General features: G+C 52.2%; 3 protein-coding genes across 8 annotated transcripts in view; 2 read left to right on the top strand and 1 right to left on the bottom strand.

The window, feature by feature from the left end:
- RABGAP1 (RAB GTPase activating protein 1) overlaps positions 1–16582 on the bottom strand; it is a 68587-nt gene extending 52005 nt beyond the window's left edge. Inside the window, exons 1-9 of one of the 3 annotated variants that reach the window (XM_081339589.1) lie at positions 16422–16582; positions 12693–12922; positions 6589–6820; positions 5410–5614; positions 3855–4029; positions 2686–2843; positions 1416–1526; positions 323–389; positions 120–222 (exon numbers count right to left, since the gene is read on the bottom strand). In XM_081339589.1, coding sequence (XP_081195715.1) covers positions 120–222; positions 323–389; positions 1416–1526; positions 2686–2843; positions 3855–4029; positions 5410–5614; positions 6589–6820; positions 12693–12842 — 1201 coding nt within the window. In that variant the 5' untranslated portion in view covers positions 12843–12922; positions 16422–16582. The remainder of the gene's footprint in view (positions 1–119; positions 223–322; positions 390–1415; positions 1527–2685; positions 2844–3854; positions 4030–5409; positions 5615–6588; positions 6821–12692; positions 12923–16421) is intronic. The other 2 variants (XM_081339590.1, XM_081339591.1) reach the window with 2 other exon arrangements.
- A 506-nt stretch (positions 16583–17088) lies between these two features.
- Positions 17089–23418, top strand: ZBTB26 (zinc finger and BTB domain containing 26). 3 transcript variants are annotated; one of them, XM_081339671.1, is made up of 2 exons: positions 17089–17208; positions 19207–23418. In XM_081339671.1, exon 2 carries the CDS (start codon positions 19217–19219, stop codon positions 20600–20602), a length of 1386 nt encoding a protein of 461 aa, XP_081195797.1. In that variant the 5' UTR covers positions 17089–17208; positions 19207–19216; the 3' UTR covers positions 20603–23418. The 3 variants fall into 3 exon arrangements, with proteins under 3 accessions (XP_081195797.1, XP_081195796.1, XP_081195798.1); XM_081339670.1 differs by having other exon boundaries at positions 17090–17320; XM_081339672.1 differs by lacking the exon at positions 17089–17208 and adding an exon at positions 17503–17668.
- A 1112-nt stretch (positions 23419–24530) lies between these two features.
- Positions 24531–27928, top strand: part of ZBTB6 (zinc finger and BTB domain containing 6) — a 4117-nt gene continuing 719 nt past the window's right edge. Inside the window, exons 1-2 of one of the 2 annotated variants that reach the window (XM_081340002.1) lie at positions 24531–24692; positions 27085–27928. The exon at positions 27085–27928 is cut by the window's right edge and continues 719 nt beyond it. In XM_081340002.1, the coding sequence (XP_081196128.1) occupies positions 27098–27928 (831 nt within the window). In that variant the 5' untranslated portion in view covers positions 24531–24692; positions 27085–27097. The remainder of the gene's footprint in view (positions 24693–27084) is intronic. The other variant, XM_081340001.1, reaches the window with a different exon arrangement.

The following is a 27928-nucleotide window of genomic DNA, read 5'->3' as shown; positions in this document are numbered from 1 at the left end:
CTTCCACTAAGGTGACCTGCAGGATCCAGCCTCTATTCTGGGGAGAAGGGGATTGTTGGACAATATTTCATCACTGCCCTGCGGATTGGGGTGCCCCTGCCGCCCGGACTCTCACGAACCTTTGGGCGTCTCCTCGTTCACAATCTGGAAGTGCGGAGACTTGGTGTTCCAACTCCCGGTGATGATGTACGATTTCCCATCCGAGCTTTTCCCCATGGACTCCTAGAAACACAGAGAGACCCTGAAGGAACACAGCACGCCCCATAGCAGGTGGTGGGGCGGGGCACGTTCAGATGAGGTGGGGAAAAGGAGGGCAACTTACCAAATCTAGCAAATGCATGTCTCCGCTCTGCACGTCTTTTCCGGGACTGAGAAGGAGGCCAAAACATCTGCAAACGTGACGGAGAAAGGAGGTTGGCGAGATAGACCAGCCCCAATAGGGTCCCTCCCAGGGCCTGATCAAATCCAGTAGGAACAAAGGGAGCCCACCCACCCACACGTTGAGACGCTACTCTGAAGACCCCCCCCTCCTCCCTTTAGCCTGAAAAGAGGGACTCGATTTGGGAAATGGACATCGTAGTTCCCAGGAAGGCTTCCCCAAACGGGTAAAGTCCCTGGTGAGTTTGAGGGAGAACGCAGCAGGTAATGAATGTCTACGGAGATTCTCAAGTCATCCAGGTCATGGTTGTCCCGAAGATGCTTTTTTACGAGGCAAATGGACTTTCTTGTTTGGTTGTGTCACTTCGTAAGCCCATGGCACAACACAGGAGAACCAACCCATCAGGACAAGATTCATCCGTCTATCTGCATTCGAAAGACAAAGGCCGCTCTTTCGAAGACAGCAAAGTCCACATTTTGGACAGAGAGGACCGCTGGTTTGAAAGAGGCCATCTAGATCAAAATTGAACAGCCCTCTCTCAACAGAGGGCGGGGGCATACTACATCATCTACCTCCAGTCTACAACACGGTCCTTTCCGCAGTTTCAAGAAGGCTCCACGCCCGTTTGCACCACTCAGGTGACCCTGAGGACAGTGATAAAACCTCCAGGTGGCCTCAAGGACTCTCTGAAAGGATGCAAATAACCAGCTGTCTGCAAGGAGGATAAATCCTTCCATTTCCCCACCATCCCGTAAGAGCTGAAGAAGCTTCTGGGATGAGAAGTGAAACATCTTCTTCAAAGTCCAGTTGCCTCGTGAAAAAGCAATCCTTGGAGATTAGCAGATAATGAAATATCTCGAGCAGGGGTGTCCAACTCTGGCAACTTTAAGACTTGGGGACCTCAACTCCCAGAATTCCCCAGCCAGCATGGGAGTTGAAGTCCACAAGTCTTTAAAGTCGCCAAGATTTGGACATGCCTGGTCATTCTCTCACCTGCCTAGGCGCCAGCGCTGAGGCCCGACAAGTGCCGCCTTACCTCTCAATGGCCAATTCTTTGTTAGTGGTCTGTTGTACATAGATGACAATCTTCTTGTCGATCCCTTGCCGTAACTTGAAGCACTGCCTGTCTTTGTCTTTCGGAACGGCGCTGGGGGGAGGGAGAAGGAAAACCAAGAAGGTTTGAGTTCAAAACCTCCCAATGTTGAGGCGCCCCAGACGACTTCCAGGTGCGCTGCCCCTTGTTATCCAACTTTTTTAAAAGGGAGACCCCCCCTTAATTCAATGAGCTATTGAGTCATCATCTGTTTAGCTTCCACAGGGCTGTCAGGATGAGGCTGAGCAGCAGGTGGCACCTCAGCTCAGGGAACAGGAAAACTGAGGCAGGCTAATTGATCAAGCCACCTTCCCCACAGCCCACTGGACTGCAATGCTGGCTTCCTGGATGAGGGAAAGGTGAGAGAAAACATGCCAAGATTCCCCCACCCCACCCCACCCTGTGGGAAGATCCAGGACAGGGGTAGGCAACCTTGGCTCTTTTAGGACTGGTGGACTTCAATTTCCAGAATTCCTGAGCCAGCATGAGGGAACTATGGCCACTTCATGACTCACGGACTTCAACTCCCAGAATTCCTGAGCCAGCATGGCTCAGCTTGGAAACCTCTCCCTTTTCCCTCAGCATGGCTGGCTGAGGAATTCTGGGAGTTGAAGTCCACGAGTCATGAAGGGGCCATGGTTCCCCCACGCTGGCTGAGGAATTCTGGGAGTTGAAGTCCACGAGTCATGAAGGGGCCATGGTTCCCCCACGCTGGCTGAGGAATTCTGGGAGTGGAAGTCCATGAGTCATGAAGGGGCCATGGTTCCCCCACGCTGGCTGAGGAATTCTGGGAGTGGAAGTCCACGAGTCATGAAGGGGCCATGGTTCCCCCACGCTGGCTGAGGAATTCTGGGAGTTGAAGTCCACGAGTCATGAAGGGGCCATAGTTCCCCCATGCTGGCTCAGGAATTCTGGGAGTGGAAGTCCATGAGTCATGAAGGGGCCATGGTTCCCCCACGCTGGCTGAGGAATTCTGGGAGTTGAAGTCCATGAGTCATGAAGGGGCCATGGTTCCCCCACGCTGGCTGAGGAATTCTGGGAGTTGAAGTCCGCGAGTCACAAAAGAGCCAAGGTTGCCTACCCCTGAGCTAGGACAATTAATTGAAGGCCACCGGGGGAAAAAAATCTCTTTACATATGGATTCCGGAGGGTAAGGCCGCTCAGGGCCTGTCAAATCGGAAGCCTCGCCAAAGGCTCAAGGGCAAGCTGATACCTGAAGCAGCCTTTCCCATCGTCCTCCTTGATTTCCAGCGAGACCGAAAAGGTGAAAATGTCGCTGTCCGGCATCTCTGGAGTCGCCGGGGCTGCAAGAGGGACTTGCTTGGCAGAACGGCGGAAAGCGGTGGCAAAACTGTACAGGATCCGGCTGACCTGGAGATGAGGAGGAAGAAGAGGAGGAGGAGGGGGGGAAGGAAGGGAGGGAGGGAGGGAGAAGGAGGAGGGGGAGGAGGAAGAGGAGTAGAGGAAGGGAGGAAAGGATGGATGGAAAAAAGGAGGAAGGGAGGGAGGGAGGGAGGGAGGGAGGGAAGGAAGGAAGGAAGGAAGGAAGGAAGGAAGGAAGGAAGGAAGGAAGGAAGGAGAGAGAGAGAAAAAAGATAAGGGGAGGTGAAAGAGGAAGCAAGGAAGGGAGGAAAGGATGGAAGGAAGGAGTGAAGGGAGGGAGGAGGGGGAGGAGAAGTAGAGGAAGGGAGGAAAGGATGGATGGAAAAAAGGAGGGAAGGAAGGAAGGAGAGAGAAAAAAAGATAAAGGAGAGGGGAGGGGAAAGAGGAGGCAAGGAAGGGAGGAAAGGATGGAAGGAACGAGTGAAGGGAGGGAGGAGGGGGAGGAGAAGTAGAGGGAGGAAAGGATGGATGGAAAAAAGGAGGGAGGGAGGGAGGGAAGGAAGGAAGGAAGGAAGGAAGGAGAGAGAAAAAAGATAAGGGGAGGTGAAAGAGGAAGCAAGGAAGGGAGGAAAGAATGGAAGGAAGGAGTGAAGGGAGGGAGGAGGGGGAGGAGAAGTAGAGGGAGGAAAGGATGGATGGAAAAAAGGAGGGAAGGAAGGAAGGAGAGAGAAAAAAAGATAAAGGAGAGGGGAGGGGAAAGAGGAGGCGAGGAAGGGAGGAAAGGATGGATGGAAAAAAAGAGGGAAGGAAGGAGAGAGAAAGATAAAAGGAGAGGGGAGGGGAAGGAGGAGGAGAGGAAGGGAGAGAAGGAAGGAAGAAAACAGAGAAAAGAGAAGAGAGGAAAGAAGGGGGAAGGAGGAAGAGTAGAGAAAGGAGAATAAAGGACGGAGAAGGTGGACGTCCAACCTCACACCGCAACTGAGGAAAGATCTCCTCACCTGCTTCCCTCCTAGGGACCCCAGTTCCCCCCCCCTCCACAGATCCACCCGTCGAACTTACCGCTTCCTGGATCTCGCAGCGGAAGACGTGAATTCTGAAGAGCTCAGAGTTGTAATGGCTTTCCGTGAAAGCAAAGCAGTCGCTTTCCGGAGTCCCGTCGTGCCCTCGCACGCAGAACAGGATCTTGTAGATGGGATAGTTGGCGATTTCGGTGTTGGTTGGAGGCTCCAGCAACCTGGGGGCGGGAGGGGAGGAAAACCCGCGCAAGAGGTAAAGAGCGTGCCCAGAGGCAGCTTTGCAAATCCTTCCTCCTTTCCCCGGAGCCTCCGGCTTCGTAATTATACGCGCTCATCTCATCCAACGCAAGTTTTAAAGCACAGAGGCACATCCCCGTTAGCCTAGAGCCGGGGTCTCCAAACCTGGCAGTCTTTAAGGCTTGTGAACCCAGAAAAGGAGGGAGGGAGGGAGGGAGGGAAGGAAGGAAGGCAGAGAGGAGAGGAGAAGGGAAGGGAAGAGAGAAGAGGGGAGGGAAGAGAAGAGTTGAGAGGAGAGGAGAGGAGAGGAGAGGAGAGGAGAGGAGAGGAGAGGAGAGAGAAAGGAAGAGAGAAGTGAGGAGGGGAGGGAAGAGAAAGGAAGGAAGGAAGGAAGGAAGGAAGGAAGGAAGGCAGAGAGGAGAGGGGAAGGGAAGGGAAGGGAAGGGAAGGGAAGAGAGAAGAGGGGAGGGAAGAGAAGAGTTGAGAGGAGAGGAGAGGAGAGGAGAGGAGAGGAGAGAGAAAGGAAGAGAGAAGTGAGGAGAGGAGGGGAGGGAAGAGAATAGAAGGAAGGAAGGAAGGAAGGAAGGAAGGAAGGAAGGAAGGAAGGAAGGAAGGAAGGAAGGAAGGAAGGAGAGGGGAAGGGAAGGGAAGGGAAGGGAAGAGAGAAGAGGGGAGGGAAGAGAGAGGAGAGAAGAGAAGAGGGAAGGGAAGAGAGAGGAGAGGAGGGGAGGGAAGAGAATAGAAGGAAGGAGAGGAAGGAAGGAAGGAAGGAAGGAAGGAAGGAAGGAAGGAAGGAAGGAAGAGAGGAGAGGAGAAGGGAAGGGAAGGGAAAAGAAGAGAAGAGAAGAGAAGAGAAGAGAAGAGAAGAGAAGAGAAGAGAAGAGAAGAGAAGAGAAGAGAAGAGAAGAGAAGAGAAGAGAGGAGAGGAGAGGAGAGGAGAAGAGAAGAAAAGAGAAGAGATTAGGGAAGGGAAGAGAGAGGAGAGGAGGGGAGGGGAGAGGAGGAGACGAAACAAGAGAATTCTGGGAGTTGAAGTCCACAACTCTTTCAGTTGCCAAGTTTGGAGATCCTTCCTCCAGGGATATGCGAAAACAAGCGATTGGCTGTCCAAAGTATTTGGACCCTCCCAACAGGGGAAACCCTTCCTAGAATCACGACGTGCAGCCCCTGCTTATGTAATCAGGACCGGCTGCCACCCTGGTCCTAAAGACAGAGAGAGAGAGAGAGAGAGGGAGCAACTTGACAAGCGCCACTCCAGAGCAGCAAAGCCCCCGGATTGAAGACAGCCGGGCGAGGGCCCGACAGAGGTGGAGGAGGGGGGGAGGCGCTGAAGCCGCGTCCTGGAGAAGGCAGGCGTCTACCTGACGGTGCCCTCGGACACGTTTGGCACGGAGAGCGTCACGTCCACGGAGGTCTGGCCCTGGCTGCGCAGGATGGCCATCATCCGCAGGGCCTCCACCTCGCTCCGGGGGGCGTTGACGGAGGCGCAGCCCAAGTAGGTCAGCTTGCTGAAGACCACGCTGTCCTCATCGGCCACCGGGGTGAAGGGGCTGGAGTCCTCCGAATCTGCCAGGCCGGGGGTGGGGGTGGGGGGGGGGGAAAGGAAGGAAGGAGTCAGCGGAGGCAGAGAGGGCAAGAAACCCATTTTATGAACTGTCCAAAAATCCAGCGGGACCGTTTGGATCAAAGAAAAGAACATCAGGACGTCTGTTCCTTACTTGGAAACCACTTCTGGACTTTCTGCTTGAGGTGGGGAGGGAAAAAAAAAGATCCTTCGGTTTGGGGCTTTCCTGTGTCCTGGTTCCGACAAACGCAGTACTTCGAAGGACTTCAAGGCATTGTTTACCTTCGAGAATCTTTTATTATAATTGCATAGCTTGGGCAGGTACATATTAGGAGCCAAAGTCTGAATTCTCCTCCCCCGAACACATCCTATCAAACACAATTCCCTCCCTTAATTGAAACGTCATAAATCACATTCTCCAATGGGTTTGAACTGTAAGCTTTCCCTCCTGTTTTAACCACCCGCCAAATTCTTCTCTTCTCTTACTACAAACAGCCTTGAGATACACTCTCCCTACTCCCCCCCACCCAGCGTCCGCTAATTCTAGCTCCAAAGGCTACGTCTCCTCCCTATGTTGTCCAGCAAGAACATCCCGAGGTTAGCAGCGTTGACTCCTGATTAGATTGATTTGTTGATCAGAGAAATGGCTAGTTCGTACTACTGTGGAAAGGGGAAAAAAAAGTTGAGGTTTCATGTCCAGGCCGTATTTTACCGCAACAGAGGGAGTCGGAAGCGAAGGCCTCTTTTTTTGGGGGCGGGGGCTCCCCCCTCCTCTCCACCCCACTCTTTTTCCCCCTTTTCCCTAACTTTGTCCTCTATAATTTGCTTTTCCCGTCTTCTGTATTTTAAGTTGCAAGTGAATAAAAATGAGAATAAAATAATAATAATAAAAAACCTAGCGGGTGGAGAAAGCGTGGGAAGGCAGCTCTCCATCCGCGGTGTCCCCCCCACACACACCCCACTTTGCTCAGCTCACCTCCCTGGGCTGCCTTCACAGGCAGCCTCATTTCCGGCTTGGAGGGTCCCGTCACGGACACGGGGTTGATGGTGGAGGAGGCGGAGGCCTCGAGGAGAACCAGCTCGTCTCCGTCCTGGGTGGGGCTCTCTTCCCCCCCCTCCCGGTCATGGGAGGGGTCCTCCATGGGGGGGTCCATTAGGATGTCCTCCAGTTCCTTCTGCAGCTGCTGCTCGCTCCCATTTCCTATGATCTGGGGGGAAGAGAAAGCCCCGTCGGAGGCAGGGAGGATCTCAGCCAGGCACCCCAAGAGAACGGTGTGTGTGTGTGTGTGTGTGTTTGTGTGTGTGTGTGTGTGTGTGTGTGCCGGAGAAAGCTCGCATGTTCAGCTGGAAGAGAACACCAGCGGTCCTCGGCTTACAACAGGGCTTTTAGCAACCGTTCCAAGTTACAGCAGCACTGTAAAAAGTGACCATTTTTCATACTTACGACCCCACGGTTGTGGGGTCGAAACTGGGACGCTTGGCAACCGGCTCGTATTTAGGACAGTCGCAGCGTCCCGAGGATGGTCACTGCGATGTAAAAAAGGTGCCGAGACTCTGGAAAGAGTGCAGAGAAGAGCAACAAAGATGATCAGGGGACTGGAGGGTAAAACATATAAAGAACGGCTGCTGGAATTGGGTATGTCTGGTTTAATGAAGAGAAGGACCAGGGGTGACAGGATAGCCATCTTCCAATATCTCAGGGGCTGCCCCAAAGAAGAGGCAGTCAAGCTATTCTCCAAAGCACCCGAAGGCAGGACAAGAAGCAACGGATGGAAACCAATCAAGGAGAGAAGCAACCTAGAACTAAGGAGGAACTTCCTGACAGTTAGAACAATCAACCAGTGGAACAACCTGCCTCCAGAAGTGGTGAATGCTCCAACACTGCAAGTTTTTAAGAAGAGACTTGACAGCCATTTGTCTGAAATGGTATAGGGTTTCCTGCCTGAGCAGGGGGTTGGACTAGATGACCTCCGAGGTCCCTTCCAACTTCATTATTATTATAGATGAGACCAGATGTCAGAATAGAATAGATAGAATAAAATAGAATAGAATAGAATAGAATAGAAAATATGGAATAGAATAGAATAGAATAGAATAGAATAGAATAGAATAGAATAGAATAGAATAGAATAGAATAGAATAGAATAGAATAGAATAACAGAGTTGGGGGGGACCTTGGAGGTCTTCTAGTCCAACCCCTTGCTTAGGCAGGAAACTTTATACTATTTCAGACAAATGGCTGTCTAGTCTTTTCTTAAAAACCTCCAGTGATGGAGCACCCACAACTTCTGGAGGCAGGTAGTTACACTGGTTAATTGTTCTAACTGTCAGGAAGTTTCTCCTTAGTTCCAGGTTGAATCTCTCTCCTTGGTTAGTTTCCATCCGTTGCTTCTTGTGCTGCCCTCGGGTGCTTTGGAGAATAGCTTGACTGCCTCTTCTTTGGGGCAGCCCCTGAGATACTGGAAGGCTGCTATCATGTCACCCCTCATCCTTTTCTTCATTAAACTACTAGACATACCCAATTCCAGCAACCGTTCTTTATATGTTTTAGGCCTCCAGTCCCCTGATCATCTTTAATGCTCTTCTCTGCACTCTTTCCAGAGTCTCAACATCTTTTTTATACGGTGGTTAGATTTATTAGAAATATGAATAAAAAGTCTGGCTTCCACGTGTCGTCCTCAACTTACAACCATTTCTTTAGCGACCGTTCAAGGCTACAACAGCCCTGAAAAAAGTGACTTAAGACTGGTCCTCACGCAGTTGCACAACTGCCCGGAAAAAAAACCATCTTTCCGTCCCCGCACCCCCACGGACTAATCTCAACTGTCAGTAACTCTCCTTCCACCTCCCACGGCATCCATCAGAACTGATGAAGCTTGCAGGATAGGAAGCGAAACGTCTTCTTTTTTCCTCCCCCCAAAAATAATTTAAAAAAAAAATCAGTCCAGTTGCCTTTCCAAAATATATATTTAAAAAAAAACACCCCACTTTTGATAAGAGCGAGCAGGACATTCCAGAAGGGTTTGCCATTTTCTAAAGTCAGAGTGGGGGTCTGCAAAGGCGTCTCCCCCGGTGGGCCTGTTGAGCTAAATTCCTGCCTGCCTGCCAGCCACCCACGGGTGTGTGTGTGTGTGTGTGTGTGTGTGTGTGTGTGGCACAAATGCCGTCAGGATGGAGAGAAGGGCTTTGCGTGGGAAGCAGGCGGGGGGGGGGGTTTGCCTTCGGGGTTGGGCTGGGCAGAGGGAGGGGAAGAGGCTGGGAGGGGCTGTGCGCGAGGGACGGGCCGCGGCCCTCCATGCCATTTCATGGGGGGGGGGGAAGGGAAGGAAGCCACGGTGAGAATTGGCAGCTGGCAGCCCTCCAATTTCCACGGGGGTCAAGGAAGGCAGGAGGAGGCCGGGCGGGGAGAAGCACTCCGGGGAGCTGGCTGGGCGTGATTGCCCGCTCCCTGCCAAGAAAAGCCCCACCCAGCTGCCCTCACAGGAGGCAGCCGCCATTAAGCTGGTCTTTTCCCTCCCTTAGGCTGGCAGAGAGGGAGGGGGCCTTTGCCTGGGCATCCAATGCCTTGGCGCTCTCTCTCTCTCTCTCTCATCTATTTGTCTGTCTGTCTATTTCTCTATATCAGGCAGGTCAAACGTGCGATGTCACGTGACACCGCGCAACGTATCGCCATTTTTCCCCCCATTGCCGGCAATGGGGTGGGCACAGTTTCGGTGTGACGCAACCGGTCCATAGGCCGGCAGTTTGACATGCCTGCTCTATATCTATCATCTATCTCTCTATCATCTATCTCTCTCTATCCATCCATCCATCTATAATCATCTATCCATCCATCCATCCCTTATCTATCTATCTATCCATCCATCCATAATCATCTATCTATCCATCATCTATCCATCCATCCATCTATAATCAATCTATCCATCCATCCATCTATAATCAATCTAATCTATCCATCCATCCATCCAGTCTCTCTCTCTAATCTATCCATCCATATACATATCTGTCATCTATCTCTCTATCTATATCTCTCTATCTATCCATCCATCCATCTATAATCATCTATCCATCCATCCATCCCTTATCTATCTCTCTATCTATCCATCCATCCATAATCATCTATCTATCCATCATCATCTATCCATCCATCTATAATCAATCTATCTAATTATCCATCCATCTGTAATCAACGTATCTATCTAATCCATCCATCCATCCATCTATAATCAATCTATCTAATCTATCCATCCATCCATCCAGTATCTCTCTCTCTAATCTATCTATCCATCCATCATCTATCAACCTTGTCTATTTACCTTTATCTCTTTGTGAGTGTCTGCCTGCCTACTTACCTCTCTTTATATCTTACCTACCTACCTGTCCATCAAATCTGTTTGCCTACCTCTTTATCTACCTACTTACCTATCGCTCTTCCTCTGTCTCTCTATCTCTCTTCCTACTTACCCACCTCTGTCTTCCTACCTACCTATCAACCCATCCATCCCTCTTGCTCTCTCGACCGAGGCCCGTGACTAACCTCTTAGTCCTCCCTGAAATGAGTCAGGCAGTGCGACAGTGACTTGCAGGCTGAAATTCCATCAGTTCCTCTTATGCTCTGCCTGGCCCAGATAAGCAGCGGAAAATTCATGGCTGGGGGGCATGCATGCATTCCAAAAGATTGCATCCAGCCCTGACCCTCCCTGCCAGCTGAGGCTTCCTACTGCAAGCAGAGCAGAAACACCAACTCATTTGGGGGTGTCCCAGAAGAGAAGCAGGGAGCTAAGCACTCAGCTCCTTTTCAGAGTCCTTTTTGAAAAAAGATGCTAGCTTGGAAACGGGGAGGAAGCTGAGAAACAGGAAACATCTGGCCAGCATCGCCATGATTCCTTCAAGGTCAGAGGCAGGAGAGAAGCCAGAAACTCCCCGGCTGCAAAAAAAAAACAACAAAAAAAACGAGCAGGGTTGCAAGCGTGCCTCCAACTAAGCAAATAACAACCCAATGTTTATTTGCGGTTCTCAAACCGGTCTTACAACAAGCAAGGTTTTCTGACACTTCTGCCGTGGTGATAACACGCCCTGGCCATATCCGGTCCCTGGTGTGGTTTAGTGTTGTCCAGGGACGCGGTGGCTCAGTGGGTTAGGACGCTGAGCTTGTCGATCAGAAGGTCGGCAGTTTGGCGGGTCGAATCCCAAGTGCCGCGTAACAGAGTGAGCGCCTGTTACTCGTCCCAGCTTCTGCCAACCTAGCAGTTCGAAAGCACGTCAAAATGCAAGTAGAAAAATAGGGACCACTCCGGTGGGAAGGTAACTGCGTTCCGTGCGCCTTTGGCGTCCAGTCATGCCGGCCACATGACCACGGAGACGTCCTCGGACAAGCGCTGGCTCTTCGGCTTTGAAACGGAGATGAGCACCGGCCCCTAGAGTTGGAAACGACTAGCACGCGTGTGCGGGGGAACCTTTACCTTTTTAGAGCTGGGCGTGTGGCCGAAGGAGAGGCCATGTGACTTAAATGGAGATGGATGGCAGAGGTTTTGGAGACAATAGCTGTGTGTGTGTGTGTGTGTGTGTGTGTGTGTGTGTAAATTACAAGAGTCTAAGCCATGGTTTACTCATCGGGGTTATTACGTAAGCCATCACTGGCTAGGTTGGGACAAAGTCACAAGCCCAAATCAAACAAAATAAAAGCTTAGTAACTGGAAAAATGCCACCTCTAGATATAAATCACGCCGAAAGCGACAAGGGCTTAGTTTACTGGCTAGGTATAGGCCAGGGATTCTCACAATCCTGGCTTACTGTTGCATGCAAGCCTAGCCACAGAGTGGCCAAGAGCGGAACGGTTATCTGCTTCTCATCCTGAGCTCTCCTCGTTACAGGAGCAGCTAATTGTTTTGGACTCCTCAAGGGTTGGATTACGTCGGACTTTACGCTGTTTTCTTGCGGCATTCTAGATAGACCGTTGGCCAAAAACGTCTCCTCCCTCCCAGGAGACATGAGCTTAAATGGACTCCAGAAGATGGTAGAGGACAGGAAGGCCTGGAGGAACATTGTCCATGGGGTCACGATGGGTCAGACACGACTTCGCAACTAACAACAACAAGTTTAATGAAGAGAAGGATGAGTGGGGATATGATAGCAGTGTTCCAATATCTCAGGGGCTGCCCCAAAGAAGAGGGAGTCAAGCTATTCTCCAAAGCACCAAAGGCAGGACAAGAAGCAACGGATGGAAACTCATCAAGGAGAGAAGCAACCTAGAACTAAGGAGAAACTTCCCAACAGTTAGAACAATTAACCAGTGGAACAACCTGCCTCCAGAAGCGGTGAATGCTCCAACACTGGAAGTTTTTAAGAAGAGACTGGACAGCCATTTGTCTGAAATGCTATGGGGTTTCCTGCCTGAGCAGAGGTTTGGACTAGATGACCTCCAAGGTCCCTCCCAACATTATTGTTATTGCTGTTGTTATTATTATCATCATCATCATCATCACCACTACCACCATCATCAAGTTAGTCACCCAGTAAAGTGAATCCGGCTATCCCATAGTCAGAAGGTTGCAAAAGGGGAATCGCGCCACTCCTTCGGGATGCCGTGCCTCGTCATAAATACGAGTCAGTTTCCAAGCGCCTGAATTTCGATCCCGCGACCGTGGGGGACGCTGCAACAGTCGTTAAGTGTGAAAAACGGTCCTAAGTCCCCCTTTTCCCCCCCCCAGGGCCGTTGTAACTTTGAACGGTCGCTAAAGGAACTGCCGTGAAGTCGAGGACTGCTGGCATCCCCTTGCTGGGGATAATTCTCCAGCCCCAGAATCAGGGGGTGGACCAGCCCTGCCGCCTTCTGCCTCCCAAGCCTCGGACGGGCTTTTGCTGGCACTCCCAGCCTGCCGGAGCACGCGGAGACGGAAGCCAAAAAATTTGGCCGGTCTCCAAACAGAAAAAGCTTCCTGGGTTTGCCAGGCCAGAAGCTTTTGCAAAGAGCTGCTTTCAAAGGAAACGGGCAGCCGGGCCGTCGCTCCCATTGCAGGAAGCTACAGTCCCGACCCCTCTCGGAGCATCCCCGCCCCCCGGCAACAAAACCCGCCTTACCTTTAATCCCGTCTTTTCGTCATCGCTACCGTTATTGGTGGAGGGCGTTTCATCTCCCTGCCTGGAAATTAAGACAAAATCTTCACTGTTGAGAGTGGAGACGGAATCCGAAGAGACGCTGATCTTGCCCAGCAAGGCCTTGTCATCCATTTCTTTGAAAAGGGAAGCCTGGAGTGTAGGTGGCCCGGAGGAGGAGGAGGTGGTGGAGGAGGAGGAGGAGGAAGAAGCACCTGGAAAAAGACGAACAGCACCATCATGGTCATCCCTTCCTGGATGGCTCTGGGAAAGAGAAGGGAGAAAGCTCGGGGTGGGGTGGGGGGATCCCCAGCGCAGGCCAGCCAAGAAGTGAAATGCTGGACTTTGGCAAGGTCTTATGCCGAAGGACTTTGAAGGCCCTCGGTGCTCTCTGAGCTCGCTCGTTTCCTTGCAGACGATTCTATCTCCGAACTAGGTAACATCATCGGTGCAGAAGGCAATGGGCTTGCAAAACCAAGCTCTTTTAGCCTTGCGAAGAAAAAGCCAAATAGGCTTTTCGGGAGAAAAGTGAATTCTCCGCTTCTACTCAGTGGGGTTAGGACGCTGAGCTTGTCGATCAGAAGGTCGGCAGTTTGGCGGGTCGAATCCCGAGTACCGCGTAACAGAGTGAGCGCCTGTTACTCGTCCCAGCTTCTGCCAACCTAGCAGTTCGAAAGCACGTAAAAATGCAAGTAGAAAAATAGGGACCACTACGGTGGGAAGATAACAGCGTTCCGTGCGCCTTTGGCGTCTAGTCATGCCGGCCACATGACCACGGAGACGTCCTTGGACAAGCGCTGGCTCTTCGGCTTTGAAACAGAGATGAGCACCGGCCCCTAGAGTCGGAAACGACTAGCACGCATGTGCGGGGGAACCTTTACCTTTTTTAATTAATTCCAGTACAGGGAGCCCTCGACTTGCGATGACAACTGAGCCCAAAATTTCTGTTGCCGCTAAGAGACATTTGTTGAGCGAGTTTTGCCCCATTTTAGGACCTCGCTGGCCGAAGCTGTTATAAGTGGATCCCTGGAGGAGTAACGTGGTTGTTACCCAAATTTGGCTTCCCCATTGAATTTGCTTGCCGCAAAAAGGTGTGTGTGTGTGTGTGTGTGACATGACCCCACCCAGGGCACTGCAACTGTCGTAAATACGAATCGGTTGCCGAGCGTGACCCCGGGGCTGCTGCAATGGCCGTGCGAAAAATGATCGCCAGTCCCTTCTTTCAGCGCCGCTGCAACTTTGAACCATCACTAAATGAAACGCCGTAAATCGAGGACTGCCTGTACTGAGTAAAAGCGTTGTTTTGATGGAGAATGGCTCGCTTTTAACCTGATCTATCTGGCCATCTAAATCCCGACGCCCACAAACAGAATAATAAACAAAAAATCAAAAGAAAACAGACAAGCAAAGAAACAAAATGGAGAATTTGCTAATATAATCGGCTCCAGAGAAGGCTGGTGCCATCATGGGGCAGATCGCTAGACACATACATTGGAAAAGCCCCAAATCTATCGGTGGATTATTTCATCTAGCTTCCTTGTAGATCAGTGATTCAAGGTGGAACTATTTAGCAGCGCAATAAAACATCCCACTGACTAACATGAATGGCAGAATTTAATTTCACACACCCGTCCCAATGGCTCTCCTAAATAATTTATGGGCTATTTTGACAGCTCTCAAATTGCTTTTGAACTGTATAGCAGGAAAGGCGAAGAAATTCTGAGTCACAGATCGTGCATATGTATTTATTATCGTCTGTTCCTGGATGAATGCTTTTTTCCCCCCATTTTTACACAATAGCCTTTTGCAATTTCTGAGGCTCGTTAGGTAATATCTGAAAAATCTGAAGTCTTCTAGAGTTCCCCTTCATTTTTCTTAACTTTTGGGGGGAAAAAAACCACAAGAGGCAATCCTTGTAAAAATGGTGAAATCTATTTAAGCAGTTTTTTTCCAATTCTACTGGTCTCTGAGATTGAATATGTTCTTCCTACACTGGAATATGGGCTATCATTATACAATTAATATTAGCAATAATCACCTTTCACAATCACCTTTAAAAGCGTTGGTCAGTGTCAGCCACTCCAAAAGTGGAGAACAGCATTAGTAAAACCGTATTACAGTTCAGCATTTTTGTTAAATTTCTGTGCAAGAGCAATTTCGTACAACATGCAAACCATGAGGTTTAGTAGATCTGCCGTAACTAGAACAAACGGTAATAATTAGGTTTCCTTCCACACTGAAGTGGAATTTACCATAACAGCCAGCTCCAAGTTAATCCATATTAATCCACAGAATAAGCTTCATCAGCGTAATGATGGAACTTGTATCATTTTTGGTTTGGAAAGAAAAATGACTCTAGGAAACATGGGCTTTATAAAGGCAAAGGCCTCGCCAGCACGAATAATATAATGTTTAGAGGTTTTCCCTAGAAGAGCTGAGTTTCTTGCATGCAATCAGGGGCAGGCCTGGTGGAATTAGATGAGGGTTATCTTCCCAATCTTCGTTCAAAAGAAATTTATCAAACACCCTCATAGAACTCCGACCCAATCCACAATGGATTGATGACATTAACGAGTTGGGTCACGAAACCTCTGGAAGAAAACCACCACCACACATATCCATGGCAGCATATTTACCGTGATAAAACACTCTTGCCATTTCTCAGAAGCAAAAGCACAAAAGATTCCAGCTCAAAAGGCATACACACACACGTATGGACGCCATGCCCAAACACATCCTGTGCAAATATATGCGTGTGGGTGTGCATAGATCATGTATATGTGTCTGTGTTTATAAACTGGGAGCCCTGTGATGATAAACACACACACAAGACTTAAATAAGTAGCCAATTCAGTAGGAAGTTTGGAAGGATATACAGAATAACCAGAAGACACAAACGCGTTCATTGTTTCCTCCCAGCAACAACAGGCAAAGGGGTGTGTATGTGTGTAGGGGGTGTTTCCTGGCCAAGCTTCCCCTCTTGTCACTAACAATCAGTGTAAAACGGCCTTGGGAGTCAAACTCTTTTAATTCTCTTTTAACTTTGTCTTTTATATGGATGTGATTTTAAAATGCCCTGTAAACCGCCCTGAGTCCTTCGGGAAAGGGCGGTATCTAAATCTAATAAATCTAATAAATCTAAACTCGAATTGGGATGAATGCATGGAAAGTCTGCGCACAGGCGAAATAACATAAAATGGAAATGTTTATTCCTCGGGTGGGGAGGGTGGAAAGGTGGGGAGGGAGGGGCTGTGCTGCCTTTTCCTCCTGACCACGGCCAGGGCTGGGCGTTTCCTTGGATGGGGGACCACCAGGAGATATTCCGAGGCTGGCAGATGAGTTGGGGCATTTCTCCTCCCCTACCTTCCCCCCTCCCCCGCCAAAAAAAAAACAAACCCACGTCCCAATCCATCTGCCAGCCTGGGGGAGATCTCCTGGTGGTCCCCCATCCAGGCGGGACGAGGATCAAGAAGGGCTCAAAGGGATGTCAGGGGGGGACTTCATGCCCCTCCCAAGGGGAGGGGCCAAACTAGACCCCACCCCTTACTGGCCTCCGCTGACGATCGATCATTGGTCCTCGGGACGCTCCTCCGCCCGCCCCCCCTCCCCAGTCCGGCGGAAGAGCCCCGCCCACTCGGCCGGCCCCGCCCCTCCCCCACCGCCGGCCCCGCCCCCTCCGGCGCCCCTCAACGACGGGGCTCCGAGCCGGCTCACCCCCATCCAGATCGGCCGGGCTGCCGCCGCCGCCGCCGCCGCCGCCGCCGCCGCCGCCGCCTCCCCTCTCGCCCGGCGCGGGAGGAGCAGCGCCGCCGCCGCCGCCACTGACGGGCCTCTGTCAGGCCGCCCCAGCGCCCCGCTCCCAACCCCAGTCACGTGACCGGGCTCGGCCGGAAGCCGTGCTTGCCCCTTCCGGCGCCGGGCGGGGGAGAGAGAGAGAGAGAGAGGGAGGGAAGAAGGGCGGCCTCCCTGCGCTCCTTCCGGCTGGGCCGCCCCGCCTCTTCCTGAGCAACCCGCCTGGGCCCCGCCCCTTCCGCGCTTTTTCTTCCGGCTGGGCCGCCCCGCCTCTTCCTTAGCAACCCGCCTGGGCCCCGCCCCTTCCGCTCTTTTTCTTCCGGCTGGGCCGCCCCGCCTCTTCCTTAGCAACCCGCCTGGGCCCCGCCCCTTCCGCTCTTTTTCTTCCGGCTGGGCCGCCCCGCCTCTTCCTGAGCAACCCGCCTGGGCCCCGCCCCTTCCGCTCTTTTTCTTCCGGCTGGGCCGCCCCGCCTCTTCCTGAGCAACCCGCCTGGGCCCCGCCCCTTCCCCTCCTCTTTTTCTTCCCGCCGACTTTGGGCCCGGGGAGGCGGCGCCGGAAGTGGGGCAGAGCGACTTCCGGTGGCGGCGAGCCGGTCGCTCGGCCAGGCCTCCCCCCGCTCGGGCTTCCTTCCTCCCCCCCTCCTCCTCCTCCTCCCCCCCCCCCCGGACGGACCCCCGAGAAGCGGCGCCGGGGGGAGGCGGAGAGGAGGTGAGCCCAGCCCGGCAGGAGAGGCGCCCCCTTCCCCGTCCGCCTCTTTCTCCCTGGGTGCCGGTGGAACTCGCGGCCACCGGAGCCCGATGCCCAGCGCGGAATCTGCCAGGTGGGAAGCTGCCCTAGTCTGGGGAGAGGGCGGGGGGGGAGGGGAAGGGGGAGGGACTCCAATGCTGGAGGTTCCCCCGGCGAGATAGAGGGGGGGGTGCAGGGGAGCCCGAATCCTGCTCAAGGAGGCTACCCCAGCAGGGAAAGATTAGCAGCGGGTGCTCGAGGCAAAGGCCTGGGTGAGGCTGGGGTGGCTCGTTGGGAGGCTGGGCATCCTTTAGGCGTGCACTGGTGATGCCTTGGTGGAGCAGTGGGCTAATGCCTCCTTAAGTAACACCAGCTGCCTGCAATTAGTGCAGGTTCGAGTCCCACCAGGCTCAAGGTTGACTCAGCCTTCCATCCTTCCCAGGTAGGTAAAATGAGGACCCAGATTGTTGGGGGCAATTAAGCTGACTTTGTAATAATGCCGCTTGGGGGGTGTGTGTGTGAAAGCCCTAATAAGCAGGCATATACATAGAATGAAGGCTACTGCTAAGCTTGTAAGCTGCCCTGAGTCTTCGGAGAAGGGCGGGATGTTGTTGTTGTTAGCTGTGAAGTCGTGTCCGACCCATCGCGACCCTATGGACAGCGTTCCTCCAGGCCTTTGTCCTCTACCATCTTCTGGAGTCCATTTAAGTTCACGTCTACTGCTTCAGTGACTCCATCCAGCCACCTCATTCTCTGTCGTCCCCTTCTTCTCTTGCCCTCAATCTTTCCCAGCATTAGGCTCTTCTCCAGTGAGTCCTTCCTCCTCATTAGGTGGCCAAAGTATTTGAGTTTTAGCTTCAGGATCTGGCCTTCTAAAGAGCAGTCAGGGTTGATCTCCTCTAGGATTGACTGGTTTGATCGCCTTGCAGTCCAAGGGACTCGCAGGAGTCTTCTCCAGCACCAGAGTTCAAAGGCCTCAATTCTTTTGCGCTCAGCCTTTCTTATGGTCCAACTTTCACTGCCATACACTAGGGCGGGATATAAATGGGATTAAAATAAATAAAAAATAAAATGTACTCTAGTTGGGTCAGGAAACGTCTGCAGGGAAACAAGCCAGCTCAGAGAGTACTAAGGGCCCCACAATTCTCCTCCTCCTCCTCCTCCTCCTCCTCCTCCTCCTCTTTGCAAACCCCACTCCCTTCTAGCACTGATGATGTTCCCTGGGCATCCTTTAGGCATGCACTAGTGATGTACTCTAGTTGGGTCAGGAAACGTCTGCAGGGAAACAAGCCAGCTCAGAGAGTACTAAGGGCCCCACAATTCTCCTCCTCCTCTTTGCAAACCCCACTCCCTTCTAGCACTGATGATGTTCCCTAGTTGGGTCAGGAAACGTCTGCAAGAAAAGAAGCCAGCTCAGAGAGTACTAAGGGCCCCACAATTCTCCTCCTCCTCCTCCACAAACCTCACTCCCTTCCAGCATTGATGATGTTCCTTAGTTGGAGCATGAAACGTCTGGAAGAAAACAAGCAAGCTCAGAGAGCATGCAGAACGAGCTCACAGTTGTCCTGCCCCCCACCCACCCACTTCTTCCTCCTCCTCTCCATAAAGCCCGCTCTGCACTGATGATGTTTCCTAGCTGGGTCATGAAACATCTGCAAGAAAATCACCAGAGAGCACTGAGGACGCCACAGTCTTCCTCCTCTCCGCAAACCCCACTGCCTTCTGGGACTGATGGTGTTATATAGTTTGGGTAATGAACCATCTGCGAGAAAGCCACCAAGCTCAGAGAGCACAGAGGATCCCACAGCCCTCCTCCTCTCTCTAAAGCCCACTCCCTTCTAGCACTGATGACGTTACCTAGTTTGGCAGTGAAATGTTGCGAAATAAAACCGCCAAGCTCAGAGAGCGCCGGTGACCCACCCACCCACCCCTCCCTTCAACCCTGAGCTACAAATATTCTCTTCTCTTGGTCCCCTTTAGGCTTGTCAACATGACCGAGAGAACGGAAAGTCTCCATTTCCAGTTTGACAACTACGGGGACTCCATGCTGCAGAAGATGAGCAAGCTGAGAGAGGAGAACAAATTCTGCGACGTCACCGTCCGCATCGACAACCTGGAGGTCCACGGCCACAAGATCGTCTTCGCCGCCGGCTCGCCTTTCCTGAGAGATCAGTTCCTGCTGAACGACTCCAGGGAAGTCAAGATCTCCATCCTGCAGAGCTCCGAGGTTGGGCGTCAGCTGCTCCTCTCCTGCTACAGCGGCGTGCTAGAGTTCCCCGAGATGGAGCTGGTGAACTACTTAACGGCTGCCAGCTTCCTACAGATGAGCCACATCGTGGAGCGCTGCACCGAGGCGCTCTGGAAGTTCATCAGGCCCAAACAGACGCTGGAAAGCAAAGGGGAAAGCCAAGCCCGGGCTAACTCTTCCCAGCCAAAGGAGGCTGTTGGAGCCAGTGGGGAGGGGGGGGAAGAGGAGGAGGAGGAAGAGAACGACGAGGAGGAAGAGGAAGACTCCTTGCAGCCTGATTCGCCTTGCCTCCATCCCTCGGAGGACAGCATGGACATGGACGATAGCGACATCCAGATCGTGAAAGTGGAGTCGATCGGGGAGGTGGCCGAGGTGGGGAGCAAAAAGGACCCCAGTCAGTTCATTTCCTCTGAGCAGCAGCAGCAGCAAAGCGCCCTTCCTTCCTCGGAGCCCCAGCACTCCTTGATCAACTCCACCGTGGAGAATCGGGTCGGCGACCTGGAGCAGAGTCAGCTCCACAACTACGCCCTCTCCTACTCGCCGGCCGACAACCTCATCGTGGCTTCCAAGGACCTCTTTGGGCCCAGCAACCGGGGGGTGGACAAGGGCCTGCAGTGGCACCACCAGTGCCCCAAGTGCACCCGGGTCTTCCGGCACCTGGAGAACTACGCCAATCACCTGAAGATGCACAAGCTCTTCATGTGCCTGCTGTGCGGGAAGACCTTCACCCAGAAGGGCAACCTCCACCGGCACATGCGGGTCCACGCGGGGATCAAGCCCTTCCAGTGCAAGATCTGCGGGAAGACCTTCTCCCAGAAGTGCTCCCTGCAGGACCACCTCAACTTGCACAGCGGGGATAAGCCCCACAAGTGCAATTACTGCGACATGGTCTTCGCCCACAAGCCAGTCCTGAGGAAGCACCTCAAGCAACTCCACGGCAAGAACAGCTTTGACAACGCGAACGAGAGGAGCGCCCAGGACTCGGCCATGGACTTCGACACCTTCGGCTGCAGCTCGGGAGCCGACTCCAAGGGCTGCCCCACGAACGAAGCCAGCCAGGTGCTGGATGCGGGGAAGCTGGCCCAGGCCGTGCTCAGTTTACGGAGCGAAAGTGCCTGTGCGAATTAAGGGGCTGCCCCCAGCCTGTCTCGGAGAGCGAGAAGACCGCAGGCGGCTGCGGTGGGAGCAGGCCTAGGCCTCAAACCCCGGAAGGGCTCTGCTTTTTTTGAGCTCGGGGGCCGGACCTAACCTTGCCTCTTCCCTTAGAAGGATTGGGTGTGACTTTGTCTCTTTTACCAATGGAACCTCCTCCTGTGACTGTTACAAGAGCTGGCACAGGGGGGAAAAACCCCGGTGTGGTAAGTTCTGCCAAATAAGAAGCCACTGGATCATGAGCCAGCCAAAGGCGTAAAAACAGGAACAGACACGGCCCGTTGTGGCAGAGTTTTTAAGCTAAAGACAGGACTGTATTCTTAGAAAACGGAAAAAGAAAAACACTGGATAATTATAAAGTCTTTTTTTTACTTGGCCGCCTCTGGGCGGCCTTCCTTCTTTTGTATTCTTTCTTAAAACCATCAAGGCACTTCCCTTTCGCTCCTCCCACCCGAAGGGGCATCGCCTCTTTAACAAGGTCGTTCCTTTCCAATGGTGACGGGGAAAGCAGCAGGAGCAATTGCTCTCAAAGCAGTTTCCCAGCCTTGGCCCGTTTTAAGATGTGTGGACTTCAACTCCCAGAATTCCCCAGCCCAGTCTGGCTGGACTGGGGGATTCTGGGAGTTGGGAGTCCACACAGCTTGAAATGGGCCGAGGCTGGGAAACTCTGCTTTGAGAGCAAACCCGGGAGAGCTGGACCAACAGACCGGTGGGATGTCCTTTTTGGCTGTAGGACAGGGCTCATCGAACGTGACCCTTTTAGGACTTGCGGACTTCAACCCTCAGCGTGCCTGGCTGAGGAATTCTGGGAGTTGAAGTCCACTAGTCCTAAAAGGGCCACGTTTGAAGACCCCTGCCGTAGGATGACCCTATCCTGTTGACTCTTTGCTCAGGCTCATATCCTACAGCAGGGCTCTTCAAACGTGACCCTTTTAGGACTAGTGGACTTCAACTCCCAGAATTCCTCAGCCAGGCACGCTGAGACTTGAAGCCCGCAAGTCCTAAAAGGGCCAAGTCCTACCCACCAGAATAGGTGTCATCACATCCTTTGTAGAAAACGGCGTTCTTAGGCTAGAATGGTTGACGTTTGCATGTCTCTCCACCCTCCCCCCGCCCACCCCCTCACCCATGTGATTCTTTAGAACTCCAAATGGGCTTTCTTAACGGCTTCCCTTCCAAGGCTGGCAGGGCCTCGGAGCTCATCCACCTCTATATTCTTAGCTGTCATCCCTGTGGTCAGTTCCTTCCGTTGTCCCTGAAATCCCAAGTCCTCTATTTCCCCCCCCCCAGATTATATATATATGGTGCTTAAGATACTGTTGGCACTTGGTTCAGTTGCTAGAAGTAACGCCACAGAGGACAGGATCTGTTTCGAAGGATTCTTGTTGTGCCCTCAGCACTGAAAGGCAGAGGATCCTCAAGGCAGAGAATCGACTCTTCGGGGCATTATTCCTGCGGGGGAGGAATTCCCAAGCAGTTACTAGTTGGAAGGTGGATTATAGTGTATCGTGTGAGCGGTGTTTCGTTCACTTAGCCCACAGGTCTGCAACCCGCGGCTCCGGAGCCGCATGCGGCTCTTTCAGCCGTCTCCTGCGGCTCCAAGTCCTCTGCCATGTGCAGTTCAAAAAAAAAAAGTGGGACTAAAAAAGTTCAACCAATCAATTCAAATATGCAGGGTAAGTGCATATCTCGCCTTGGCTCCACTCTTCAGTCAAACCCTGTTCTGCGCATGCGCGCATGTACGCGCATGTGCACACATTTTCTGCAGCTCCCAGTTTTTCCTTTTGTGAGGGAACCGGTTCTGAGTGGCTCTTTCACCGTTTCAGGTTGCTGACCCCTGACTTAGCCAATATTCTGGCGTAGAAAACCCTGGGTGTTTTTTTCCTATACGATGGGTCTTTTTTTTTCCTGGGAAATCCAGCAAGCAGGAAGTCCTAGGGGCTCCCCCGCACAGGTGTGCTAGTCGTTTCCAACTCTAGGGGCCGGTGCTCATCTCCGTTTCAAAGCCGAAGAGCCAGTGCTTGTCCGAGGACTTCTCCGTGGTCACGTGGCCGGCATGACTAGACGCCAAAGGCGCATGGAACACTGTTACCTTCCCACCGTAGTGGTCCCTATTTTTCTACTTGCATTTTTACGTACTTTCGAACTGCTAGGTTGGCAGAAGCCGCAATGTTTACTTCCCCCTAAGAAATAGTTTCCTCTCGAAAAACACGATGGGGGACGTCTGGCCTCTCCAAAAAAAGACCTCCCAGCCCCTCGCGTATTTCAAGGGGAAACACCTGACTTTCTGCCAGAGAGATCTCCAGCCAAGGAGTTGCACGAATGCAGCTTCCTCGCTTCCCATCCTGTCGTCCTCGTCTTCGCCCATTGTCACCTTCGGTTTTATCCTTAGCTCAGAAGTGGGAGAGGAGGAGGAGGAATTGTGTGTAGGAAAGAGAGGTGGGCTCAAATGTTTAAGCGAGCAGTGGTGGGATGATGGCCCCTTCAAAGCTCAATTCCCTCAAGCGGGGGGGGGGGTGGGGGGGAAATCTTGTGACTCTAGCAATTGGTACGTAGAATCACAACTAGCATCATTGTCGCCTTTCCCTGTTTAGGGATTCCCCGGGCAAAGGAGAAGAGGGGATTTTTCCCCCCCTCTCGCCCTCAACGCCTTGCAAAATCTCTCGGGAGAAGGCCGTTGTGTGCTGTGAATGCATTCTCGTGTCCAAAAGATCCCCTCGCCCTCCTGTACGTGTACTGAGTCATTGCGGTGGCTTCGGAATAAAGCAATTACACCACCTTCCGCTGTGGTTTTTTTCTCTCTCTTTTTTCATGATATAGGTGTTCCTCGATTTATGACAGTGGAGCCCCAAATTTTTGTTGCACAGTGAGACAGTTGTCAAGCGGACCTTGCCTCCTTTTACAACCTCTCTCGCCGCTAAAGTTAGTGCCACGGTTTTTAAGTGAATCTGGCTTCTCCCTTGGCTTGGCTTGGCTTGTCAAAAGGGGAATCACACCACCCCCAGGGCACTGCGACCGTCAGAAATGCGAGTCGGTTGCCAAGCGTCCAAATTTTGAGCATGTGACCCCAGGGGGGTGCTGCAGCGGTCGTTAAGTGTGAAAAATGGTCATACGTCGCTTTGTTCGGTGCCGTTGTAACTTTGAAGGGTGACTAAGCGAACTGTTGTAAATCGAGGGCTACCTGTACAGGAAAACTCCAGGAAAGAGACCCCATTTCCACCCCCACCCCCAATCATTAGCCTCCCTAATCTGATGCCAGAATCTAGCTGAGCGAGATTTATTCTACACCTCCCTGACCGGTTTGCAACCAGATCCTCCAAAAGAAGCATCAGTTCGTGGGGAATCGACACAGCTTCCGGGAGATATATATATATATATATAAGAAGCAACCTGGAATTAAGGAGAAACGTCCTAACAGTAAAGACAACCAGTGGAACAGCTTGCCACCAGAACTTGTGGGTGCTGCATAACTGGAGCTTTTTAAGGCAAGATTCCTCCAAGGTCCCTTCCAGATTCCATTCTATTATTCCATTCGCTATTCTTTTATTATTCCATTATTCTATTTTATTATTCCATTCTCTATTCTATTCTGTTCTTTTCATTATTTCATTCTCTATTCTTTTATTATTCCATTGCATTCTATTATTATTCCATTCTCCTATTTTTTATTATTCCATTCTCCTATTCTATTATTTTATTATTCTATTCTATTCTCTATTCTATTTTTTATTATTCCGTTCTCTATTCTATTCTATTTTCTTATTCCATTCTCTCTTCTATTCGGGGGTTGGACTAGATGACCTCCGAGGTCCCTTCTGACTGCCGGCGCGGCAAAAGAAACAAGCTCGACACAGCGGGCGCCTCTCACCTTCCCATTGGCTGGGCGAAGGCGGCCAATCAGGAGCCGGCGCACGTGCTTGCTGGCGGCTTCTCCTTCCGGGTCGCGGGGGAGAGGAAAAGGAGGCTCGCGAGACTCCCGGAAGTCGATCCCCGCCAGCGAACCGCTCTGCAACCCGCGGCCGGGAGCGAGCCTGGCCGGGTCCCTCTCGACGTCGGCAGCCGCCCGGTGAGCGGAGGGGGGAAGCGGGGAGGGCAGGTTGGTCGTCCTCCCCCTTATGGTTGTCTCTCCAAAGGACCCTGCCCAAGGCAGTATTGCCGAAGCTGGGCCGCTTTAAGAGGGCTGGACTTCAACTCCCAGAATTCCCCAGCCAGCACGGCTGGCTGGGGAATTCTGGAAGTTGAAGTCCAGCCCTCTTAAAGCGGCCCAGCTTCAGAAACATTAGCACAGGGGTCTTCCAACTTGGCCCTTTTATGACTTGTGGACTTCAACTCCCAGAATTCCTCAGCCAGCATGCCTGGCTGAGGAATTCTGGGAGTTGAAGTCCAGCCCTCTTAAAGCGGCCCAGCTTCAGAAACATTAGCACAGGGGTCTTCCAACTTGGCCCTTTTATGACTTGTGGACTTCAACTCCCAGAATTCCTCAGCCAGCATGCCTGGCTGAGGAATTCTGGAAGTTGAAGTCCAGCCCTCTTAAAGCGGCCCAGCTTCAGAAACATTAGCACAGGGGTCTTCCAACTTGGCCCTTTTATGACTTGTGGACTTCAACTCCCAGAATTCCTCAGCCAGCATGCCTGGCTGAGGAATTCTGGGAGTTGAAGTCCAGCCCTCTTAAAGCGGCCCAGCTTCAGAAACATTAGCACAGGGGTCTTCCAACTTGGCCCTTTTATGACTTGTGGACTTCAACTCCCAGAATTCCTCAGCCAGCATGCCTGGCTGAGGAATTCTGGGAGTTGAAGTCCAGCCCTCTTAAAGCGGCCCAGCTTCAGAAACATTAGCACAGGGGTCTTCCAACTTGGCCCTTTTATGACTTGTGGACTTCAACTCCCAGAATTCCTCAGCCAGCGTGCCTGGCTGAGGAATTCTGGGAGTTGAAGTCCACAAGTCATAAAAGGGCCAAGTTTGAAGACCCCTGCATTAGCACATAAAGGATGCTCACAACCTGCTTTCTCTTCACGGAGAAAAGCAGGTCTTCAGGGAAAGGGGCGGCACAGTTCGACCTTCAGATCCAAATTTGCTAAATCCCGGGCTGGGGGAGGATTCGCGTTATTCAATGCCTCCCTAAAAAGCCTTGCAACCCACCTCGCCCTAAAAGGATCCAAAGCGAAGCAGGGGTACAGGGTGGGTGGGTGGGTGGGGGACCTTGGAGGTCTTCTAGTCCAGCCCCCTGATCAAGCAGGAGACCCTGTAACGTTTCAGACTAATGGCTGGCTGGTCTCTGCTTGAAAAACTCCAATGAGGAGTGGGGGAGGGAGGAAGGAAAGGTAACAAAGCTGGAAGGGGCCTTGGAGGTCTTCTAGTCCAGCCCCCTGATCAAGCAGGAGACCCTAGACCAGGGGTAGGCAACCTTGGCGCTCTTACGACTCGTGGACTTCAACTCCCAGAATTCCTGAGCCAGCATAGTCTCTAGGATTTTTGGCAAGGGTTTTCAGAAGTGATGTGCCATTTCCTCCTTTCTAGGATTGAAAGGAAGTAACTGGGCCAAAGTCAGTGTCTGGCTTTGTGCCTAAGGTGACACTAGAACTCAGAGCCCTGGCTGGCTCAGGAATTCTGGGAATTGAAGTCCACGAGTCATAAAAGAGCCAAGGTTGCCTATCCCTGCCCTAGACCATTCCAGACAAGTGGCTGTCCGGTCTCTTCTTAAAAGCCTCCAGTCTCTCAGTCTTTGGTGAGGATCAGGCAGGGTGGTGCAAAGTGGTCAATATCAAACACACACACACACACACACACACCCCATATATAGTCAGTGGGCCTATATATGGTTCATCGCACACTCAGTCTCATCTTGAGACTGGATTGGGGGTTTTAACCCACCGAGTCCTTCTCAAGGACCTGGGATAGACGAACGTTTGTTACTGTTCTTATTATTGAAAGTATTGTTGGTGTTTATTAAATGGTTTTCATATAATATTTAGGGGTCAAGGAACAAACTGGAAGTTCAGGAAGGGGTAGACGAGCCGAAGAGTTTGGGGAGTCCTGGTAGAAAGCTATAATCTCAGGGGACGGAGCTGCAGAGATGAATGCATTGGGTTTTCTTTTTTCTCTTCTTTTCATTCCTATTCTGGAGGGGCACTAAAGTTTTCACAGACTCTGTAGAGCGGAGGCCCCCAACCTTTGGGCACCAGGGACCGGTTCCATGGAGAAAGGTTTTTCACGGAACGGAGAGTGCGTGGTTTTGTGTGCTGCCTGCAACCCGCGGATGGGGCTTTGCTTGTTTGTGCGGACCAGTTGCTGGCATACTGCAGCCCGGTACCGGTCCACGGACCAGGGGCTGGGGACCCCTGGCCTACACAGCCGAAGCAGGGTGAGGGGTTTGGCCTTCCAAGCCTGCTTCTTGTGGAATGGCTTGTGTCGGGGTGTTAAACTTCCTTTTTTATTCCATTCCCTCACCCCCAACCCAGCAGGATTGTCACGATGGCTGCCGATTCGGACGTGCTCCACTTCCAGTTTGAGCAGCAAGGCGATGCCGTGCTGCAAAAGATGAACCTGCTGAGGCAGCAGAACCTCTTCTGCGACGTCTCCGTCTACATCAACGACACGGAGTTCCAGGGACACAAAGTCATCTTCGCGGCCTGCTCCACCTTCATGCGGGACCAGTTCCTGCTCACTCAGTCCCAGCACGTTCGGATTACTATCTTGCAGAGCGCCGAAGTGGGCCGGAAGCTGCTGCTCTCGTGCTACATGGGGGCCCTGGAAGTGAAGAAGAAGGAGCTTTTGAAATACCTCACGGCGGCAAGTTACCTGCAGATGGTGCACATTGTGGAGAAGTGCACGGAGGCCCTTTCCAGATATCTGGAAATCGATGCTTCTCTGGAAGGCAACGGCAGGTGTGCTGACAAATGCCACTCGTCGGACATGGAGCTGGGCAGCAAAGACGGCTGCCCTGATAAAGACTGTGAAATCATCGAGATTTCTGCAGACAGCCCGGTGAGCATAGAAGAGCCCATAAAACAGGAGAAAGGGGACATGCCACCTGCGTCCCTACAGGGTTTAATGTCGGACAGGAAGGAGGTCAAAAGCCCCGAGATCTCCACCGTGGAGATTGGCTACAAGGACGACGAAATCTGCATCTTCCAGATGGATCCCATGAACATCCCCAGTGTGGACGAGGCGCAGTTTTCCCAGCCTTGCACCTCTTCCAAAACCAACTTGTACTTCCCCGAAACTCAGCACTCCTTGATCAACTCCACCGTGGAGAGCAGAATGAGCGAAGTAGCCCAGTTCCAGAGCTTTGGCGGGGAGAAT

Source organism: Vipera berus (genome assembly GCF_964194415.1).
Source record: "Vipera berus genome assembly, chromosome: 15".
In the NCBI taxonomy this organism is placed as follows: domain Eukaryota; kingdom Metazoa; phylum Chordata; class Lepidosauria; order Squamata; family Viperidae; genus Vipera; species Vipera berus.
Note: the sequence above shows the minus strand (reverse complement) of the source record. Positions and strands in the feature narration are given on the sequence as shown.